At 55.0% G+C, this 13,388-nt stretch overlaps 1 protein-coding gene across 1 annotated transcript in view; it reads right to left on the reverse strand.

Annotated features, from left to right (window-relative positions):
• Nucleotides 1–68: 68 nt before the first annotated feature.
• LOC112236153 (low-density lipoprotein receptor-related protein 6) overlaps nt 69–13,388 on the reverse strand; it is a gene marked incomplete at its 3' end in the record, with an annotated part of 52,729 nt that continues 39,409 nt past the window's right edge. Inside the window, 2 exon segments of the mRNA XM_042314847.1 lie at nt 69–358; nt 5,355–5,571. Coding sequence (XP_042170781.1) covers nt 69–358; nt 5,355–5,571 — 507 coding nt within the window.

Raw genomic sequence — 13,388 nt, forward strand, 5'->3', positions numbered from 1 at the left:
TCTGGGCTTTATCAGCCTGCTACGTGAACTGATGGCTCCGAGCCAGAGAGAGACACCTCCCTCCTTACCTTCAATGTGATATCTGTCCAGTAGATACGGTTGTCGGTGATGTCAAAGTCAAGTGCAGACGCCTCTTTAACCCCGGTCAGCGGGATGGCCACGTTGTTGTTGTTTGTTTCCAAGGAGATGCGTCTGATGTCTGTGTGTCGGGAGAAGAGGAGGAAGGCTTCTGGTACGATGCAGGTGGACAGGTCAGCTATCAGCTCTAGACCAATGGGACAGGCACACTGGACGCCCACCGGCTTATACAGGCATAGGTGGCTACACCCACCATTAGCCTCTGCGCACAGGTTGGTACCTGGGAGAGGAGGAGAGGAGGACAGAGGGGAGGCAGTAGGAGGAGAGAGGTGAGAAGAGGGGGAGGCAGTAGGAGGAGAGAGGGGAGAAGAGGGGGAGGCAGTAGGAGGAGAGAGGAGAAGGGGGGAGGCAGTAGGAGGAGAGAGGAGAAGAGGGGAGGCAGTAGGAGGAGAGAGGAGAAGAGGGGGAGGCAGTAGGAGGAGAGAGGAGAAGAGGGGGAGGCAGTAGGAGGAGAGAGGAGAAGAGGGGAGGCAGTAGGAGGAGAGAGGAGGAGAAGAGGGGGAGGCAGTAGGAGGAGAGAGAGAAGGAGAAGAGGGGGAGGCAGTAGGAGGAGAGAGGGAGAAAGAGGGGAGGCAGTAGGAGGAGAGAGGGGAGAAGAGGGGAGGCAGTAGGAGGAGAGAGGGAGAAGAGGGGGAGGCAGTAGGAGGAGAGAGAGGAGAAGAGGGGAGGCAGTAGGAGGAGAGACAGAGGAGAAGGCAGTAGGAGGAGAGAGGGGGAGAAGCAGTAGGAGGAGAAGAGAGGGGGAGGCAGTAGGAGAAGAGAGGGGGAGGCAGTAGGAGGAGAGAGAGGAGAAGAGGGGGAGAAGAGGAGGAGAGAGAGGAGAAGAGGGGGAGGCAGAGGAGAGAGAGGGGAGAAGAGGGGGAGGAGGAGAAGAGGGAGAAGAGGGGAGAAGAGGGGGAGAGAGGAGAAGAGGGGGAGGCAGTAGGAGGAGAGAGGGGAGAAGAGGAGGAGGCAGTAGGAGGAGAGGAGGAGAAGAGGGGGAGGCAGTAGGAGGAGAGAGGAGAAGAGGGGGAGGCAGTAGGAGGAGAGAGAGGAGAAAGGGAGGAGTAGGAGAGAGAGGAGAAGAGGGGGAGGCAGTAGGAGGAGACAGAGGAGAAGGCAGTAGGAGGAGAGAGGGGAGAAGAGGGGAGGCAGTAGGAGGAGAGAGAGGGAGAAGAGGGGGAGGCAGTAGGAGGAGAGAGGGAGAAGAGGGGGAGGCAGTAGGAGAGAGAGGAGAAGAGGGGGAGGCAGTAGGAGGAGAGAGGAGAAGAGGGGAGGCAGTAGGAGGAGAGAGAGAGGAGAGGAGAGAGGGAGAGAGAGGGAGGAGTAGGAGAGAGGAGGAGAAGAGGGAGAAGAGAGGAGAGAGGGAGAGGGAGAGAAGAGAAAGAGGAGAAGAGGGGGAGGCAGTAGGAGGAGACAGAGAGAAGGGGAGGCAGTAGGAGGAGAGAGGGGAGAAGAGGGGGAGGCAGTAGGAGAGGAGAAGAGGGGAGGCAGTAGGAGGAGAGAGGGGAGAAGAGGGGGAGGCAGTAGGAGGAGGAGGGGAGAAGAGGGGAGGCAGTAGGAGGAGAGAGGGGAGAAGAGGGGAGGCAGTAGGAGGAGAGAGAGGAGAAGAGGGGAGGGGGAGGAGAGAGAGGAGAAGAGGGGAGAAGTAGGAGGGGAGAGAGAGAGGGGGAGAGAGGAGAAGAGGGGAGAAGAGGGGAGAGAGAGGAGAGAGAGGAGAAGAGGAGGAGAGGAGGAGAAAGAGGAGAAGAGGGGAGGCAGTAGGAGGAGACAGAGGAGAAGCAGTAGGAGGAGGAGGGAGAAGAGGGGGAGGCAGAGGAGAAGAGGGGGAGGCAGTAGGAGGAGGAGAGGAGAAGAGGGGGAGGCAGTAGGAGGAGAGAGAGGAGAAGAGGGGGAGCAGAGAGGAGAGAGAGGAGAAGAGGGGGAGTAGGAGGGGAGGAGGAGAAGAGGGGGAGGCAGTAGGAGGAGAGGAGAAGAGGGGAGGAGGAAGAGGGAGGAGGAAGAGGGGGAGGAGAAGAGGGGAGAGAGGAGAAGAGGGGGAGGCAGAGGAGAAGAGGGGGAGGCAGTAGGAGGAGAGGAGGAGAAGAGGGGAGGCAGTAGGAGGAGAGAGAGGAGAAGAGGGGGAGGCAGTAGGAGGAGAGAGGGAGAAGAGGGGGAGGCAGTAGGAGGAGAGAGGAGGAGAAGAGGGGGAGGCAGTAGGAGAGAGAGGAGAAGAGGGGGAGGCAGTAGGAGGAGAGAGAGGAGAAGAGGGGGGAGGCAAGAGAGGGAGAGAGGGGAGAAGAGGGGAGGCAGTAGGAGGAGAGAGAGGGGAGGCAGTAGGAGGAGAGAGGGGAGAAGAGGGGGAGGCAGTAGGAGGAGAGAGGGGAGAAGAGGGGGAGGCAGTAGGAGGAGAGAGAGGAGAAGAGAGGGGGGAGACAGTAGGAGGGAGAGAGAGGAGAAGAGGGGGAGAAGAGAGGGGAGAGAGAGGAGAAGAGGGGAGAAGAGAGGGAGAGAGAGGAGAAGAGGGGAGAGAGAGAAGAGGGGGAGAGAGGAGAAGAGGGGGAGAGAGGAGAAGAGGAGAAGAGGGGGAGAGAGGAGAAGAGGAGAAGAGGGGGAGAGAGGAGGATAAAAAGTTTATTCTCTGTCTGTGTTAATCACCATCTCAGGGGCAGAAGAGATGGGCAGGAGAATCCGACAGTCTGAATGTACCGTCTGAAGCATTAGCTGAGGTGAACTGATGACATATCCCTGTTTAGTTAAGTCTACCACCGACAGCCTGCCGCCGACCAAAACTAACTGCAAAATGCAGCCATCAAGTTTGTAGAGTCACGAGCTGGATGGAATCAGTCTGCTATGAATGGGACCAGAAACCTAATGTTTAACTACTAATAAACACTATAGATGAATCTGTCTTAATACCTATGACGTCTTCACATGTGTCATTTCCAAATGATAAAACCGGTATGAAACAGAATGCTGGAGAACAGAGACTGAAACTGTGGCTTCCCTGTCCAACTACACAGAGTGGAGCACAGAGACTGAAACTGTGGCTTCCCTGTCCAAATACACAGAGTGGAGCACAGAGACTGAAACTGTGGCTTCCCTGTCCAACTACACAGAGTGGAGAACAGAGACTGAAACTGTGGCTTCCCTGTCCAACTACACAGAGTGGAGCACAGAGACTGAAACTGTGGCTTCCCTGTCCAAATACACAGAGTGGAGAACAGAGACTGAAACTGTGGCTTCCTGTCCAACTACACAGAGTGGAGAACAGAGACTGAAACTGTGGCTTCCTGTCCAACTACACAGAGTGGAGAACAGAGACTGAAACTGTGGCTTCCTGTCCAAATACACAGAGTGGAGAACAGAGACTGAAACTGTGGCTTCCCTGTCCAAAATACACAGAGTGGAGAACAGAGACTGAAACTGTGGCTTCCTGTCCAAACACACAGAGTGGAGAACAGAGACTGAAACTGTGGCTTCCCTGTCCAAATACACAGAGTGGAGAACAGAGACTGAAACTGTGGCTTCCCTGTCCAACTACACAGAGTGGAGAACAGAGACTGAAACTGTGGCTTCCCTGTCCAAATACACAGAGTGGAGAACAGAGACTGAAACTGTGGCTTCCCTGTCCAAACACACAGAGTGGAGAACAGAGACTGAAACTGTGGCTTCCCTGTCCAAACACACAGAGTGGAGAACAGAGACTGAAACTGTGGCTTCCCTGTCCAAATACACAGAGTGGAGCACAGAGACTGAAACTGTGGCTTCCCTGTCCAACTACACAGAGTGGAGCACAGAGACTGAAACTGTGGCTTCCCTGTCCAAATACACAGAGTGGAGCACAGAGACTGAAACTGTGGCTTCCCTGTCCAAATACACAGAGTGGAGCACAGAGACTGAAACTGTGGCTTCCCTGTCCAACTACACAGAGTGGAGCACAGAGACTGAAACTGTGGCTTCCCTGTCCAAATACACAGAGTGGAGCACAGAGACTGAAACTGTGGCTTCCTGTCCAAACTACACAGAGTGGAGAACAGAGACTGAAACTGTGGCTTCCCTGTCCAAATACACAGAGTGGAGAACAGAGACTGAAACTGTGGCTTCCCTGTCCAAACTACACAGAGTGGAGAACAGAGACTGAAACTGTGGCTTCCCTGTCCAAACTACACAGAGTGGAGAACAGAGACTGAAACTGTGGCTTCCTGTCCAAACTACACAGAGTGGAGAACAGAGACTGAAACTGTGGCTTCCCTGTCCAAATACACAGAGTGGAGAACAGAGACTGAAACTGTGGCTTCCCTGTCCAAATACACAGAGTGGAGAACAGAGACTGAAACTGTGGCTTCCCTGTCCAAATACACAGAGTGGAGAACAGAGACTGAAACTGTGGCTTCCCTGTCCAAACACACAGAGTGGAGAACAGAGACTGAAACTGTGGCTTCCCTGTCCAAACACACAGAGTGGAGCACAGAGACTGAAACTGTGGCTTCCCTGTCCAAACACACAGAGTGGAGAACAGAGACTGAAACTGTGGCTTCCCTGTCCAAATACACAGAGTGGAGAACAGAGACTGAAACTGTGGCTTCCCTGTCCAACTACACAGAGTGGAGAACAGAGACTGAAACTGTGGCTTCCCTGTCCAAATACACAGAGTGGAGAACAGAGACTGAAACTGTGGCTTCCCTGTCCAAATACACAGAGTGGAGAACAGAGACTGAAACTGTGGCTTCCCTGTCCAAATACACAGAGTGGAGAACAGAGACTGAAACTGTGGCTTCCCTGTCCAACTACACAGAGTGGAGAACAGAGACTGAAACTGTGGCTTCCCTGTCCAACTACACAGAGTGGAGAACAGAGACTGAAACTGTGGCTTCCCTGTCCAAATACACAGAGTGGAGAACAGAGCTACCTACCGAAGGTCTGGTGTACATATGTAGCTTTGAGCCCCGTGGGGTCAGGGGTCAGGTTCAGGCTGTGCTACCTACCGAAGGTCTGGTGTACATATGTAGCTTTGAGCCCCGTGGGGTCAGGTTCAGGCTGTGACCGAAGGTCTGGTGTACATATGTAGCTTTGAGCCCCGTGGGGTCAGAGGGGTCAGGTTCAGGCTGTGCTACCTACCGAAGGTCTGGTGTACATATGTAGCTTTGAGCCCCGTGGGGTCAGGGGTCAGGTTCAGGCTGTGCTACCTACCGAAGGTCTGGTGTACATATGTAGCTTTGAGCCCCGTGGGGTCAGGTTCAGGCTGTGCTACCTACCGAAGGTCTGGTGTACATATGTAGCTTTGAGCCCCATCAGGTCTGGTAGCTGGTCTATGATGAACTCTCTCTCCGTGGTGTGTTTGTGAACCCTCTCGATGCTGCGTCTCTGCCAGTCTGTCCAGTACACATAGTCCCCCAGCAGAGTGAAGCCAAAGATGTGAGGTAGCTTATCTTCTACCAGGATCCTCCTGCCTGAACCATCCATACACATCACCTGGGGGAGAGGGAGACAGAGAGAGGGGAGACAGAGAGAGGGGAGTCAGAGAGAGGGGAGTCAGAGAGAGGGGAGACAGAGAGAGGGGAGACACAGAGAGGGGAGACAGAGACTGAAAGAGAGAGGGGAGACAGAGAGAGGGGACAGACAGAGAGAGAGAGAGGGGAGACAGAGGAGAGAGAGAGGGGAGACAGAGAGAGGGGAGACAGAGAGAGGGGAGACAGAGAGAGGGGAGACAGAGAGAGGAGAGGGAGAGACAGAGAGAGAGAGACAGAGACAGAGACTGTGGGGGAGACAGAGAGGGAGAGACAGAGACTGAGGGGAGACAGAGGGGGGAGACAGAGAGAAACAGAGAGGGGGAGACAGAGAGGAGGAGAGACAGAGACAGAGAGAGGGGAGACAGAGAGAGGGGAGACAGAGAGAGGGGAGACAGAGAGAGGGGAGACAGAGAGAGAGAGTGGGGAGACAGAGAGAGAGGGAGACAGAGAGAGGGAGACAGAGAGAGGGGAGACAGAGAGAGAGGGAGACAGAGGGAGACAGAGAGAGGGAGACAGAGAGAGGGAGACAGAGAGAGGGAGACAGAGAGAGGGAGACAGAGAGAGGGAGACAGAGAGGAGACAGAGAGAGGGGAGACAGAGAGAGGGAGACAGAGAGAGGGAGACAGGGAGAGAGAGGGGAGACAGAGAGAGGGGAGACAGAGAGAGGGAGACAGAGAGAGGGGAGACAGAGAGGAGGGGAGACAGAGAGAGGGGAGACAGAGAGGGGGAGACAGAGAGAGGGGGAGACAGAGAGAGAGACAGAGAGAGGGGAGACAGAGAGAGGGGGAGACAGAGAGGTCTGGGAGACAGGTCTATGAGACAGAGAGGGGGGAGACAGAGAGAGGGGAGACAGCCAGAGAGGGGAGACAGAGAGAGGGGAGACAGAGAGAGGGGAGACAGAGAGAGGGAGACAGAGAGAGAGGGGAGACAGAGAGAGGGGAGACAGAGAGAGGGGAGACAGAGAGAGGGAGACAGAGAGGGGAGACAGAGAGAGGGGAGACAGAGAGGGGAGACAGAGAGAGGGGAGACAGAGAGAGGGGAGACAGAGAGAGGGGAGACAGAGAGAGGGGAGACAGAGAGAGGGGAGACAGAGAGAAGGGGAGATTTGATTTAATTCATTTTGAATTCAGGCTGGACAAAAATGTACAAGTGGAATGAATACACTTATCAGCAGGATAATGCCACAAGGCCAGGATAATGCCACAAGGCCAGGATAATGCCACAAGGCCAGGATAATGCCACAAGGCCAGGATAATGCCACAAGGCCAGGATTGTCCCCAGGAACGGTTCCACCAACAGGACTGTGAATTCAGCTTACTGCCCAGTCACCAGATCTCAATCTAACTGAGCATCGGTGGGATGAGATGGAACGAGCTCGTCGGAATAGAGATCCACTTCCTGCCAACTTCACACAATGGTGGGAAGCACTGGAGTTCAACATGGGCCAGCACTGTGGGAAGCACTGGAGTTCAACATGGGGCAGCACTGTGGGAAGCACTGGAGTTCAACATGGGCCAGCACTGTGGGAAGCACTGGAGTTCAACATGGGCCAGCACTGTGGGAAGCACTGGAGTTCAACATGGGCCAGCACTGTGGGAAGCACTGGAGTTCAACATGGGCAAGCACTGTGGGAAGCACTGGAGTTCAACATGGGCCAGCACTGTGGGAAGCACTGGAGTTCAACATGGGCCAGCACTGTGGGAAGCACTGGAGTTCAACATGGGCCAGCACTGTGGGAAGCACTGGAGTTCAACATGGGCCCAGCACTGTGCCAGAAGCACTGGAGTTCAACATGGGCCAGCACTGTGGGAAGCACTGGAGTTCAACATGGGCCAGCACTGTGGGAAGCACTGGAGTTCAACATGGGCCAGCACTGTGGGAAGCACTGGAGTTCAACATGGGCCAGCACTGTGGGAAGCACTGGAGTTCAACATGGGCCAGCGTTCCTGTGGAACCCTTTCTCATTGAGGCTGTGGAGGATCAGATGTTAGGAAGGTGATCCTGATGTGTTGTACACTCAGTGTCCTTTCTCAGTGAGGTGGCCTAATGATTTAGAATGGGAATCATATCGGTCCTCACAAGGATAGTAAAACAAACGCGTGTGTCCACAGTGGGGTGTGTTTCACATTCTGGGGCTATTCTAAAAGAGGGGAAGCCGCAGCTGGAGGGGAGGCAGCAAATCAGAACCAGATGTGGCTCTGGCCCGCAAAAACCTTGTTCTAGATCAAAATCTCGTTCTGGAGCAGAGCCAGAACCCAGGCTACCGCCACCAGCACACCCAGAACCCAGGCTACCACCACCAACCAACCTAGCAGACCCAGAACCCGGGCTACTACCGCCAACCAACCTAGCAGACCCAGAACCCAGGCTACCACCGCCAACCAACCTAGCAGACCCAGAACCCGGGCTACCACCGCCAACCAACCTAGCAGACCCAGAACCCGGGCTACCACCGCCAACCAACCTAGCAGACCCAGAACTCAGGCTACCACCACCAACCAACCTAGCAGACCCAGAACTCAGGCTACCACCACCAACCAACCTAGCAGACCCAGAACTCAGGCTACCACCGCCAACCAACCTAGCAGACCCAGAACTCAGGCTACTACCGCCAACCAACCTAGCAGACCCAGAACCCAGGCTACCACCGCCAACCAACCTAGCAGACCCAGAACCCAGGCTACCACCGCCAACCAACCTAGCAGACCCAGAACTCAGGCTACCACCACCAACCAACCTAGCAGACCCAGAACTCAGGCTACCACCACCAACCAACCTAGCAGACCCAGAACCCAGGCTACCACCACCAACCAACCTAGCAGACCCAGACTACCACCACCAACATACCTAGCAGACCCAGAGGGGGGGGCAGTTGGCTTCAGAGCAATGCCCCCCAGATTAAAACCAACAAACACTAGCCGATGTGTTGGAACATATTGCACCATGATGATATGCTGTGTGAGGATGCCAACTGTAGAAAACAAAGGATTGCTTTGAAACTAGTCGTTTCCATATGGAAGTTAGAGCCCCGTGGAGGGAAATGTAAAAAAGTAGGACTCACATCGACCCCTCCCTGCATTACATCTGTACCCAACACCACCAGTCACCAAGGCTAATTTCCACGGTGGCTCAGCTGTCAACACCCCGAAAAGTGCAGAAATTTTACGATTGGGTTTCTGAGGGGGATCCAGCTGGCTTGATGTAGACTAGTCCTCATAGGAGGACCTCACTGTGCTGACAGTGCTGGCCCAGGGTCCTGTGATGCTGCCTGGGCTCTGGGCTGAGGTACTGATCCAGCTGGCCATGATGTAGACTAGTCCTCATAGGATGACCTCACTGCTGCCTGGGCTGAGGTACTGATCCAGCTGGCTATGATGTAGACTAGTCCTCACTGCTGCCTGGGCTCTGGGCTGAGGTACTGATCCAGCTGGCCATGATGCAGACTAGTCCTCATAGGAGGACCTCACTGCTGCCTGGGCTCTGGACTGAGGTACTGATCCAGCTGGCCATGATGTAAACTAGTCCTCATAGGAGGACCTCACTGCTGCCTGGGCTGAGGTACTGATCCAGCTGGCTATGATGTAGACTAGTCCTCATAGGAGGACCTCACTGCTGCCTGGGCTCTGGGCTGAGGTACTGATCCAGCTGGCTATGATGTAGACTAGTCCTCACTGCTGCCTGGGCTCTGGGCTGAGGTACTGATCCAGCTGGCCATGATGTAGACTAGTCCTCATAGGAGGACCTCACTGCTGCCTGGGCTGAGGTACTGATCCATCTGGCCATGATGTAGACTAGACCTCATAGGAGGACCTCACTGCTGCCTGGGCTCTGGACTGAGGTACTGATCCAGCTGGCCATGATGTAGACTAGTCCTCATAGGAGGACCTCACTGCTGCCTGGGCTCTGGACTGAGGTACTGATCCAGCTGGCTATGATGTAGACTAGTCCTCATAGGAGGACCTCACTGCTGCCTGGGCTCTGGGCTGAGGTACTGATCCAGCTGGCCATGATGTAGACTAGTCCTCATAGGAGGACCTCACTGCTGCCTGGGCTCTGGGCTGATCCAGCTGGCCATGATGTAGACTAGACCTCATAGGAGGACCTCACTGCTGCCTGGGCTCTGGGCTGATCCAGCTGGCCATGATGTAGACTAGACCTCATAGGAGGACCTCACTGCTGCCTGGGCTCTGGGCTGATCCAGCTGGCCATGATGTAGACTAGTCCTCATAGGAGGACCTCACTGCTGCCTGGGCTCTGGGCTGAGGTACTGATCCAGCTGGCTATGATGTAGACTAGTCCTCATAGGAGGACCTCACTGCTGCCTGGGCTCTGGACTGAGGTACTGATCCAGCTGGCTATGATGTAGACTAGTCCTCATAGGAGGACCTCACTGCTGCCTGGGCTCTGGGCTGAGGTACTGATCCAGCTGGCTATGATGTAGACTAGTCCTCATAGGAGGACCTCACTGCTGCCTGGGCTTAGGTACTGATCCAGCTGGCCATGATGTAGACTAGTCCTCATAGTAGGACCTCACTGCTGCCTGGGCTCTGGGCTGATCCAGCTGGCCATGATGTAGACTAGACCTCATAGGAGGACCTCACTGCTGCCTGGGCAATGGGCTGAGGTACTGATCCAGCTGGCCATGATGTAGACTAGACCTCATAGGAGGACCTCACTGCTGCCTGGGCTCTGGGCTGATCCAGCTGGCCATGATGTAGACTAGTCCTCATAGGAGGACCTCACTGCTGCCTGGGCTCTGGGCTTAGGTACTGATCCAGCTGGCCATGATGTAGACTAGACCTCATAGGAGGACCTCACTGCTGCCTGGGCTCTGGGCTGATCCAGCTGGCCATGATGTAGACTAGACCTCATAGGAGGACCTCACTGCTGCCTGGGCAATGGGCTGAGGTACTGATCCAGCTGGCCATGATGTAGACTAGACCTCATAGGAGGACCTCACTGCTGCCTGGGCTCTGGGCTGATCCAGCTGGCCATGATGTAGACTAGTCCTCATAGGAGGACCTCACTGCTGCCTGGGCTCTGGGCTTAGGTACTGATCCAGCTGGCCATGATGTAGACTAGACCTCATAGGAGGACCTCACTGCTGCCTGGGCTTAGGTACTGATCCAGCTGGCCATGATGTAGACTAGTCCTCATAGGAGGACCTCACTGCTGCCTGGGCTCTGGGCTGATCCAGCTGGCTATGATGTAGACTAGTCCTCATAGGAGGACCTCACTGCTGCCTGGGCTCTGGGCTGAGGTACTGATCCAGCTGGCTATGATGTAGACTAGTCCTCATAGGAGGACCTCACTGCTGCCTGGGCTCTGGGCTGAGGTACTGATCCAGCTGGCCATGATGTAGACTAGTCATCATAGGAGGACCTCACTGCTGCCTGGGCTCTGGGCTGAGGTACTGATCCAGCTGGCTATGATGTAGACTAGTCCTCATAGGAGGACCTCACTGCTGCCTGGGCTCTGGGCTGAGGTACTGATCCAGCTGGCTATGATGTAGACTAGTCCTCATAGGAGGACCTCACTGCTGCCTGGGCTCTGGGCTTAGGTACTGATCCAGCTGGCCATGATGTAGACTAGACCTCATAGGAGGACCTCACTGCTGCCTGGGCAATGGGCTGAGGTACTGATCCAGCTGGCTATGATGTAGACTAGACCTCATAGGAGGACCTCACTGCTGCCTGGGCAATGGGCTGAGGTACTGATCCAGCTGGCTATGATGTAGACTAGTCCTCATAGGAGGACCTCACTGCTGCCTGGGCTCTGGGCTTAGGTACTGATCCAGCTGGCCATGATGTAGACTAGTCCTCATAGGAGGACCTCACTGCTGCCTGGGCTCTGGGCTGAGGTACTGATCCAGCTGGCTATGATGTAGACTAGTCCTCATAGGAGGACCTCACTGCTGCCTGGGCTCTGGGCTGATCCAGCTGGCCATGATGTAGACTAGTCCTCATAGGAGGACCTCACTGCTGCCTGGGCTCTGAGCTGAGGTACTGATCCAGCTGGCCATGATGTAGACTAGTCCTCATAGGAGGACCTCACTGCTGCCTGGGCTCTGGGCTGATCCAGCTGGCCATGATGTAGACTAGTCCTCATAGGAGGACCTCACTGCTGCCTGGGCTCTGGGCTGAGGTACTGATCCAGCTGGCCATGATGTAGACTAGTCCTCATAGGAGGACCTCACTGCTGCCTGGGCAATGGGCTGAGGTACTGATCCAGCTGGCTATGATGTAGACTAGTCCTCATAGGAGGACCTCACTGCTGCCTGGGCTCTGGGCTGATCCAGCTGGCCATGATGTAGACTAGTCCTCATAGGAGGACCTCACTGCTGCCTGGGCTCTGGGCTGATCCAGCTGGCCATGATGTAGACTAGTCCTCATAGGAGGACCTCACTGCTGCCTGGGCTCTGGGCTGATCCAGCTGGCCATGATGTAGACTAGTCCTCATAGGAGGACCTCACTGCTGCCTGGGCTCTGGGCTGATCCAGCTGGCCATGATGTAGACTAGTCCTCATAGGAGGGGCTCTGGGCTGAGGTACTGATCCAGCTGGCCATGATGTAGACTAGTCTTAAATATTTACAAGAGCAAGATGATTTCAAGGAGAAACTCTCATCATGGAGAGTCTGAGTTTCTATGAAGCAATGTTTTTATGTTACCAACTTGGTAGCAGCTTCTAAGGAGAATCTATGGTGCCACAGCAAACAGGGCTTCAGAACCGGTCCCCCAGAGACAACGATGAGCCAGAACGCTTCCAATGCCCTTCAGAACCGGTGAGCCAGAACGCTTCCAATGCCCGTCAGAACCGGTCCCCCAGAGACAACGATGAGCAGGAACGCATCCATTGCCCTCCAGAACCGGTCCACCAGAGACTACGTTGAGCCAGAACGCTTCCAATGCCCTTCAGAACCGGTCCACCAGAGACTACGTTGAGCAGGAACGCATCCAATGCCCTCCAGAACCTGTCCACCACAGACTACGTTGAAGCTAGGGGAAGTGTGTGTCAGGCTGTTCATAGTGGTAGAGGGTCCTGTGATGCTGCTAGGGGAAGTGTGTGTGTCAGGCTGTTCATAGTGGTAGAGGGTCCTGTGATGCTGTTAGGGGAAGTGTGTGTGTCAGGCTGTTCATAGTGGTAGAGGGTCCTGTGATGCTGCTAGGGGAAGTGTGTGTCAGGCTGTTCATAGTGGTAGAGGGTCCTGTGATGCTGCTAGGGGAGTGTGTGTGTGTGTGTGTCAGGCTGCTCAGTGGTAGAGGGTCCTGTGATGCTGCTAGGGGAAGTGTGTGTGTGTCAGGCTGTTCATGGTGGTAGAGGGTCCTGTGATGCTGCTAGGGGAAGTGTGTGTGTCAGGCTGTTCATAGTGGTAGAGGGTCCTGTGATGCTGTTAGGGGAAGTGTGTGTGTCAGGCTGTTCATAGTGGTAGAGGGTTCTGTGATGCTGCTAGGGGAAGTGTGTGTGTCAGGCTGTTCATAGTGGTAGAGGGTCCTGTGATGCTGCTAGGGAAGTGTGTGTCAGGCTGTTCATAGTGGTAGAGGGTCCTGTGATGCTGTTAGGGAAGTGTGTGTGTCAGGCTGTTCATAGTGGTAGAGGGTCCTGTGATGCTGCTAGGGGAAGTGTGTGTCAGGCTGTTCATAGTGGTAGAGGGTCCTGTGATGCTGCTAGGGGAAGTGTGTGTGTCAGGTTGTTCATAGTGGCAGAGGGTCCTGTGATGCTGCTAGGGGAAGTGTGTGTCAGGCTGCTTGTAGTGGTAGAGGGTCCTGTGATGCTGCTAG

The sequence above is a fragment of the Oncorhynchus tshawytscha genome, unplaced genomic scaffold (genome assembly GCF_018296145.1).
Source record: "Oncorhynchus tshawytscha isolate Ot180627B unplaced genomic scaffold, Otsh_v2.0 Un_contig_1172_pilon_pilon, whole genome shotgun sequence".
NCBI lineage: Eukaryota > Metazoa > Chordata > Actinopteri > Salmoniformes > Salmonidae > Oncorhynchus > Oncorhynchus tshawytscha.